The 9,086-nt window shown below is 34.5% G+C and overlaps 2 protein-coding genes and 1 non-coding gene across 3 annotated transcripts; 1 reads left to right on the forward strand and 2 right to left on the reverse strand.

Moving 5' to 3' along the window:
* Positions 1-360: 360 nt before the first annotated feature.
* LOC120253863 lies at positions 361-1,632 on the reverse strand. Its single transcript, XM_039262079.1, has one exon. It carries the CDS (start codon positions 1,630-1,632, stop codon positions 361-363), a length of 1,272 nt encoding a protein of 423 aa, XP_039118013.1.
* Positions 1,633-2,172: 540 nt separating this feature from the next.
* Positions 2,173-2,279, forward strand: LOC120253867. Its single transcript, XR_005534442.1, has one exon. It is a non-coding gene; the product is annotated as a small nucleolar RNA R71 (small nucleolar RNA).
* Positions 2,280-5,637: 3,358 nt separating this feature from the next.
* Positions 5,638-7,449, reverse strand: LOC120253864 (protein PLASTID MOVEMENT IMPAIRED 2-like). The gene is made up of 3 exons (XM_039262080.1): positions 7,242-7,449; positions 6,994-7,150; positions 5,638-6,903 (listed from the first exon to the last, which is right to left on the reverse strand). The coding sequence occupies exons 2-3, from the start codon at positions 7,123-7,125 to the stop codon at positions 5,638-5,640; spliced, it is 1,398 nt and encodes a 465-aa protein (XP_039118014.1). The 5' UTR covers positions 7,126-7,150; positions 7,242-7,449.
* Positions 7,450-9,086: the final 1,637 nt, after the last annotated feature.

Genomic DNA, 9,086 nt, shown 5'->3' on the forward strand with positions numbered 1-9,086 from the left:
TATTATCATAGGCCATCATTGTTCCACAAACCAAAAAAACTTTTTTTTTATCAACATCACCACATGCCCAAACTTAGAAGAAAACATTGTCCTCAATGTGAGCAAAGAGAAATAAATAAATAAATAAATAAATAAAAGGCATAAAATAAGAATAAAAACTCCCCTGAATGTCTTGACTTTCATGTCTTCACTATCATCCTTTGGTGGTGGGTGTTTTTGGAAGGTTGGAGCTTATGGGAGCTGAATTATAAAATAAGATAAAATGAGATAAGAAAAATAAAATAAAATAAACGTTAAAAATGCATGGGTTGCCTCTCAGCTAGCGCTTTGTTTAACGTCCTCAGCTCGACGACTTCTTTATCATGGTAGGTTCAAGATGATTTTATTTGTACCCTTGTCAAAGCTCCACCAGAAATATGGCTTCATCCGATGCCCATTAATTTTGAAAGTTCCTTTCTCTGAATGAGTGACTTCCGCAACACCATATGGTAACATTTTATTGATTGTGAACGGTCCACACCACTTCATCTTGAATTTTCCATGCCTAGCCTTTGTTTGCTTTTTATTAGTTATGTCATCTTTATAAGCTTCATTTCGAAACTCATCGAACTCATTCAATTGCAAAAGATTTTTCTCATCAATACGAAAGCAACATTCACTTGCTTGTGGATATTTTATAGCATCAAAAATGTTGAAAGTCACTTCTTCCTCTTGGACCCGGAGATGTAATTCTCCTTTTTGCACATCAATAATCGCTCTCACAGTAGCCAAAAATGGTCTACCTAGTATAAATGGTATGTCTTTGTCTTCTTCTATGTCAAGTACAATGAAATCAGCTAGAAATATGAACTTATCTATCTTGACTAGGACATCTTCAATTACTCCCCTGGGGTGCTTCAATGAATGATCTGCTAGTTGCAATGTGACTGTAGTAGGCCGCGTTTCTCCCAAGTTAAGCTTCTTGAAGATTGATAAGGGCATTAAATTGATACTTGCTCCCAAATCACATAATGCCCTCTCAAACACCATATTCCCAATCGAGCATGGGATGGTAAAACTGCCTGGATCCTTGAGTTTGGGTGGCAACTTCTTTTGCAAGATTGCGATTGTCTCATAATCCTTAAGCTTCCTTTTGTTTGATAGAATTTCTTTCATAAACATTGCATAGCTTGGCATTTGTTCAAGAACTTCAGCAAATGGGATATTAATGTGAAGCTTCTTGAATATATCTAAGAATTTAGCAAACTGCTGGTTACTCTTTTTCTTCTTCAGGCTCTGAGGAAAAGGGATTCTAGTAAATCTATCTTGTGGTAATAGTGCTTCAATCTGAGCTTCAGATTTATTTTGTTCAAGGTTATCTTGTTGATGCTTTTGATCTACAGACTCAGACTTTTTCTCTGGCATCTTCAATTCTTTTCCACTCCTCAAAGTAATTGCACTACATTGTTCATTGCCACTCTTTCTTGGATTCGCCTCAGATGTGCTAGGCAAGTTTCCTTGTTGTCTCTCTATTAACATACTCGCCATTTGACTTAGCTGAACCTCCAAATTCCTTATCTGTGCAGAATGATTTTGCAAAGTATTGCGAGTTTCATTCATGAACTGTGTTTGAATTGTAGCTAACTGGGCCATTGCTTCCTCCAGATTTATTTTCTTCTCTTGTGGTAGGTTGCTTTGTTCCTGCATGGTTGAGTTATTTTTCCAAGATAGGTTAGGATGATTCCGCCATCCTGGATTTTACCTATTGGAATAGGGGTTATCTTATTGCCTATTGAAATTCCCCACATATTGAGCTTGCTCTACTGTCATTTGTGATAAAGAAATACTAGCTGGACATTCAAAGCTTTGATGAGGCCCCTACACATTTCACAAGCCAGACCGGTAGTCTTTACTACATTTACTGGCAAATTATTGTTCTGTGACTGCTTTGAGAGAGCTGCTATTTGGGCTGAAAGGTTGGTAATGTCATCTATCTCATGTACTCCAGCCACCTTCCTTGGCATGTTTCGCTCATTAGGCCACTGATAGTTGTTAGCATTTATATCTTCTAGCAATTCATATGCCTCATCAATAGTTTTTTTCATTAAGGCTCCACCTGCAGATGCATCCACTAGTGTTCTGGTGGTGTTGTTCAGACCTTGGTAAAAGTTTTGGATCTGTATCCACTTATGCAACCCATGATGAGGACATTTCCTTAATAATTCCTTATATCTTTCCCATGTCTAATATAAAGTTTCACCTTCATATTGAACGAAATTATTGATTTCAATCCGCATCTTTGCTGTTTTGGCTGGTGGAAAGAATTTGGCAGGGAATTTCTGAACAAGATCATCCCATGTCACAATGGAATCTGGTGGTAATAAATTCAACTAATTTCTTGCTTTCTCTCTTAGGGGTTGTTTGGTTACCTGCAACTAGCTGTAAGTAGCTGTAATGTAACTGGTTTTACATGTAAAAGGTTGTTTGGTTTGCTGTGAAATCAGTTTTACATGTAAACAGTTTTACAGTTTTGTGTACTTTTGCTGCATTTCAACTTACAGCAAATTTTGCTGTAAGTTGAAATGCAGGAAAACATTTGGGCTAAAATCACTATTCTTCACTCTCCAATTTATGCATTAAAAGAAAATGAAAAATTACATATAATCAATTGTTAGTATAATTAAACTTATACTTATTTATATTTTATTAAATTTATTTATTTTTATTTAAAATATACCAATTTGTATTTAATTTTAATTAAAAAAATATTTTTTTTATATAAAATTAAAGAATTTTATATATTTTTAATTTAATAAAATTATTATTAAATTAATTAATTAATTTACATTAGTGTTAAAAGTAGATGGGGAGAACTAAATTAATTATTTAGAGTTAGTGTTTAATTATTTAAGTTTCTTATTATTATTCGGCTTAGTTATTTGAGTTTCTGATTATTATTTGTAAATGTAATAAATACTTTATTAAATCATTTAATTAGTTTAAAAATTAAATTAAATTAAATTAAATTAATTATTTTAGTTTTAATTATTTTTTTAAAATGCATTAAATAATTAATAATAATACAGTATATTGGGGGTAATCTTACCCCCTCTACTTACATGGTGACCATATCTTCTAACTTACATCAAACCAAACAAATTAAAAGTAATGCAGCATTTTCAGTTACAACAAACCAAACAGCAGTGATGTAAATAGAAATGCAGCATTTTTACTTACACTGTAATTTCACTTACATGTAATTTCACTTACAGACAACCAAACAGCCCCTTAGAGAGAAAGGAAATAGACATAGGCAAACTGCTTTATCGTCCACTCCATTATACTTAAATGTATCACAAACTTCAAGAAAGCTCGCGATATGAAGATTGGGGTCTTCATTAAGTAGCAAATTGAACTGAATCACTTGAATCATTTGAAGAGTCACCGGCTTCAGCTCAAAGTTGTTTGCTTGAATGACTGGCCACGCTAATCGCAGGTTGAATGCCAGTTAATGGCATCGCATAATCACGCAAAACCATTGGTTGATTGACCACCATTGGATTATTAAATACTTGCTCATTCGCTGGTGCATTGTCCCTAGCTCTTGCTTTCTCAGGATTATCCATGGCTTCTAGCGATTGATTATTTGTAAGTCTTGTCTTCTTCCTGTTCCTGCGACATGTACGTCCTATTTCAGAATCAAAAGGTATGATACTTTCAGTACCAAATTTTCGCATTCAATTTTAACAATTTTGATTAAAAGAAGAAAAAAAATCAAGAATAATGAATTATGAAGTAAAACAAGAGTTTTTTTTTTATTAATAAAGAACACAATCCCCGGCAATGGCGCCAAAAACTTTTTGGTTGTGATTTATATAACGCAAGTGTATGCTATCGCAAACAAGTAATATAATGATAACAGAGTATCGTCCCACGTGGATTAAGTTTATTACCAAAATCAGTAACCCTAATTCTACTTTACTAATGAGGTTGAAAAGATTTAGTTTAGAAAATCTAATTTAAGGACTAGAGAGAGAGAGAGAGAGAGAGTTAGATAAGGAGAAATCAATGTCAAGAGATTCTAGGGTTTCCGAGTTCACCTAAACTAATTCCACCTAGATAATCTAGTTCAATCAATCAATGTTTGTTTCTTATGTTGTCATCAAATTTTCCTAAATTACATTTTGATCTTTCTCAAGCATCAATAGCATATTCCACTAGATAAGTTAACATCATCTCTGAGATAACTGTGAACCTATACAACCTCATAAATATCTCTATCTTATGATGATTGTACGATATTTCAACCAAAGCTTAATTCAATTATCACCTCTTTGTCTCAAATCAAATTAATAATCATGCAATTGGTGATCAAGCAATCACAAGCATTAAGCATAGATTAAAATATGCAACATAGTCTTGAAACAAGCATCAATTAAATTAAACAAAGATGAATCTAGGTTTTCATAGTATGGCTACATCGTAGTCCTAGAAAAAGTATTTAGAACATAATAATTTCAAAGTTCGACATATGTATAAGGTTCATAATCAAATAAACAAAAAAAAACTAAAAACTAAAGCCTGACAATGAATCCGCGCCAAATCTTCGCTCCCGGTCTCTTGATCTCTCCGAAATTCCTCTATTTTCGTCTCAACCCTAGCCCCTTTTATAACATAAAAATCGGGGTAACGCCTAGGCGCCAAAGACTGTAGCGCCTAGGCGCTATACTTTCTGTTTTGCACCTCTTGATGTTATAGCGTCTAAACGCTGCATGCTAGCGCCTAGGCACTAGATTTTTTGCTTTGCTTGTTCCTTCTTTGTTGAAACTTTGCTCTTATTTCTCCAATTTTGTGCCTTTTACATGTTCTTCCTTCAAATCAATCTCTTTATTTCCTACAATGCAATAACATTAAGATTAGGAGTAAAATTAGTTCAAAATAATTCAAATTTAATTTATTATGAGTTAAAGAAGGTCTATAAATTGAGTGCAAATTATACTTATCAGAGCTAGTAATTGTATAAAATTTGAAGATACATAACGAATTGGAGCTAAAGTTCAAATGGTTACATATATCAGCAATTTAACAACTTATTAATGAAAAAAATCTAAATTGTCAAACAACAATGTTATAACAGCTATAAATTTAAACTTCGCTTTTAAACAGCAATTTTATCTTCAAAGACCGAACCTCATTTCTACTCGATAATTCTCTTTTCTCCTAAGAAACAGAACAAATGTAGGCATTACCCTCCCTCTCTTCTTAATAGTAAATGATGGAGATCGACTGGGAAGACGAGTTATTGATGATGCAGATGACCTTCTGATCTTAGCTCTTCTCTTTGAACTGGCAAACCCATTGTCTTTAATAGATTTCCTTGTCTCGAGAAATGAAACATTAGCCCTCGAGCATGGAAAGCCTCAGCCTCACTTCGATCAATGTCTTCTTCCACTGTTCTCATCTGATCAACCATTGTCTCTTTTTTCTTGTGAAGTTCTTCGATATCACTCTTAGTACGTTCAATCTTCAATGACATCTCCTTCTCTTCAGCTTTCAATGCTTCTATCCAAGCCAGAATGGCAGCAACCTTCTTGTTGGCAACATCCATTGTCGCAGCTGCACCACTAGTTAAGTACTCATACTCAGAACTAGATATAGTTATACGAGAAACTCGTGCAACTGTGTGCAAACTCTATTCCTCATCGCTCTCTCAGCAACGGCCTTTAGCTTTTTAAGCGCAGATTCTTCAGCTTTTTTAGCTGCCTCGAGCTCTTTCATTGTAGTTAACAACCTCTCATTGTCTGAATTGATAGTTTCCTCACTCTTCATTTCAATTTTGATAGATTTTGACTCTTCGCTTATCTGCTCTCTTTCCCTCCTCACTGCCTCAGTGTCTATCTTCATTTGTTGCAGTGCTGCTGAAAGATTGGCCACTATTTCTTTAGCTCTTGTGTCGGCTACCAAAGCTGATTCGAGCTGTGATTTCGCTTTCAGAAGCTTAGAGTTGAGATTCCTGACTGCAGAATCTGTCTTCTTCTCATTTTTCTCAATTTGTTCCTTTTCCTTAAATATTTCGATTAGTTCTTTCCTTATAAGATCCATAGCACTCATGAACTGAAACCCTTGGTACTTGTATGATGACAACTCTTTCTTTGCGACCTCCAATTCAGCTTCCGCATTTCGTAATTCTCGCTGTGTTTGTTCTTCCTTTTTCTGTTCATCATTGCTCATTGAATTACTCTTGCTGAAATTCTTCTCCATAGCCCTCACTAATACCATCTCCTTTTGCAAGACATCAACATCAGCAGTGGTCACAGCAAGACTTCTTTCAAGCTCCTGAGTTTGTTGTATTTCCTTTTGAAGGCCCTTGATTCTGTTGTTAGCTTCTTCAATGCTCTTAGAATACCAGGAAAAATCTGCTAATCTTTGAGACTCAATCTGTTGCAGTTCCCTTTCAGCTTCCATTCTTGCTAGCTCAACTAAAACATGCTCTTCATTTATGTGCTCGATTTCCTTTTGAAGATCCTCCGCACAGGCCTCCATTGTTCTCACTTTAGAACCAGAGGTCTTTATTTCACTTTCGGCATTCGCCTTTGCTTCTATGGCAGATGAAACCTCAAGTTTCAGTTTGCTCAATTCATGCTTGACTCTGTCAAGCTCATGCATCACTTGAACATAATCAAGAGGTTGGGAGTCCATCATTATTTTTGGAGAATTCATCGATTGAAGCTGTTGTTTCTGAGCCAGTGTTTTAGCATTACATTCCTCGATGCGTCGAGCGAGTTCATTTGCCATCCCCCTGGCCATATACAATTCTGATTCTGCTCTGGCCTTGTCATCTTCAGCACACTTCTTATTTTCGCACAATCTGCCTATATCCATTTTCGCAACATGGATCTCTCTTGCCCTTTTTGTAGCCAATTCCTTCACAAATAAAAACTATCAAATGTGAAGAACATGTAGCTTTGTCAAGAAAGAGGACATCAAAATTAGTTTGCAATATATAATACATACATCTGACAGTGAGAAGTGAGGTTTGAGTTTGTTTTGCTTTCCACCATTACTCACCATCTTTTCTCCAAACAAATTAATTGCTTCTCTTACAGAGCTAGTCCTCTCTGGGCTGCCAGATCTTGTTCTTTCCATGAAGTACAAATGGAAACTAAATTATCTGAAAATCAAATAGCACTTCAAGAAGAAATCAAAATAACAAACCTGACAAGAGAATACCCAATTTGTTGTAATCCTTTATTTGTTCTTGCCTCACAATTCGGAAAGATAAAGGAAGGCAGCTGTACAATCAGGAATATCTCTTCTGCAAAACAAGTCCCTCATCTTTTTCTTCATGCTTTTGATGAAAGTGCTTCAATATGAAGACACTGGTCTTTTTTTTTTTGGCCTTTTGTCTCTTCTCTTGTGCTATCTGCTTGTTGGTGCTCTGTAGAATTGTCACCACACAAACATTTCTTGAGTGTAGTTCACAGGTTGCCTTCGCCTTTTTTTTGCTTATATACTATATATAAATACTTTTTATTTTTCATATTCTAGATTTTTTAGGTTATTTATATTTACGACGCAATAAAAATTTTTCCAATGTGCTTCTACTGTAATCCCATTATTATTATTATTACTACTGTCTCATCTCTATTGTTAGTGGACTACTTTGTGGCTGTTGTTGTCTCTTCTTGTTATGCAAAAATGTGGTTTATTTATTTATTTAAAAATCATCTATATTAAAAATATTCAATGTAACCTTTATATTTAGCTTTCTATGTTTTATTTTTATATCTTAAAAAGACTCTAATTCATCACTTAATATTCATAATTCAAAACATATAATTGTTTTACTAAATTTTTTAAATTATGAATCACTTTATGAGGTGCTAATAATGGCAAAATCAAATGAATATAGTACACAAATCATCATCCATTTCCATCTTTTTATTTTAAGTTAAATAAAAATAAATAAATAAGATAATGATATTGAATATAACAAATAAAACGGTAGCCAAACTTATTTATTTAGGCGAAATAAATAAAAATAAATAAATAACATCAATCATATTTCATATTCGAAATCATATAAAATGACATTTACGTAAAATGAGTTTTTGTCTTTATATTTATAGCCCTAATTGCTGGTATTTATGGGTCTTTTTAATCAATCTCAGACTTCAAGGTTTTATACATTTGCAAACAAATTAATCTAGTTACCAAGAATAGCAAAATTAGTATATAAGGCTGAACTATTCTAGCGAAGTTCAATCTAAAGTTAGTGAGTTTTTTCTCAACCGACAGGACAGCCCGCATGGCAACCCTATGCATGGCTTCACTCACCTCCTTTCCAGAACCCGCTCCAAGTTGGTGGCTTTGGCACAGATCTGGTGTTTCCTGATATTGAAAATAATTTAATCAACACTGAGATTAATATCAGTGATCTTGAGCTTCGACCTGTAATGACATTTCTCAAAGTCGTTCATGGATCAATATTCTAAACTCGCCATCCAGCGGCAGTGTAGCATCAAATGGAGCGTCATACAAAATTTTGTGGGTTAATGATGGTGATAAAACACTCGCGTTTTTCACTACTGTTTTTCGCACCGTTCTCATAATAATTATATTTCTCAAATCCAAGATTTAAATGGTAATATCTACTTGTCAGTCTGACCGATTCGAGATGCTTTCATCGATTTCTTTCATCATATCTGGAATGCTCCTTCGAATGTTGCCTCTAATATTGCAGATTTTTTGCCTCCTGATCTTCCTCGTATTTCGGATCAAGATCGTAACTCCCTTTATCGTGGAGGTCACTACAAGAGGAAGTTTTCAGTACTCTTTCGACCTTCCTTCGTAAGTCCTCTGGGTCCCTGACGGGTTCATGTTGAATTTTTATCAATGATCGGTCTATAATTGGTGATCATCTTTTTAATGCTATCCTTTATTTTTTCAATAATTCTAACATGCCAGCTTCTTGGGGCAAAACATTTATCGTGCTTATCCCTAAATCTGATTGCCCGAAGCTGGTTTCCGATTTTAGACCTATATCTCTTTGCAATGTTTGCTACAAGATTATTACTAAAATCCTTGCTAATCGCCTCAAGATGGTT

The sequence above is a fragment of the Dioscorea cayenensis genome, unplaced genomic scaffold (genome assembly GCF_009730915.1).
Source record: "Dioscorea cayenensis subsp. rotundata cultivar TDr96_F1 unplaced genomic scaffold, TDr96_F1_v2_PseudoChromosome.rev07_lg8_w22 25.fasta BLBR01000230.1, whole genome shotgun sequence".
NCBI lineage: Eukaryota > Viridiplantae > Streptophyta > Magnoliopsida > Dioscoreales > Dioscoreaceae > Dioscorea > Dioscorea cayenensis.

Excerpts from the sequence above, each read along its gene's own strand:
- LOC120253863 (XM_039262079.1), bottom strand. The coding sequence starts at position 1,632 with ATGGCCCAGTTAGCTACAATTCAAACACAGTTCATGAATGAAACTCGC.
- LOC120253864 (XM_039262080.1), bottom strand. The coding sequence starts at position 7,125 with ATGGAAAGAACAAGATCTGGCAGCCCAGAGAGGACTAGCTCTGTAAGA. Across the intron at positions 6,904-6,993 it reads CTCACTTCTCACTGTCAGAT|GAATTGGCTACAAAAAGGGC; the intron begins GTATGTATTATA and ends TTATTTGTGAAG.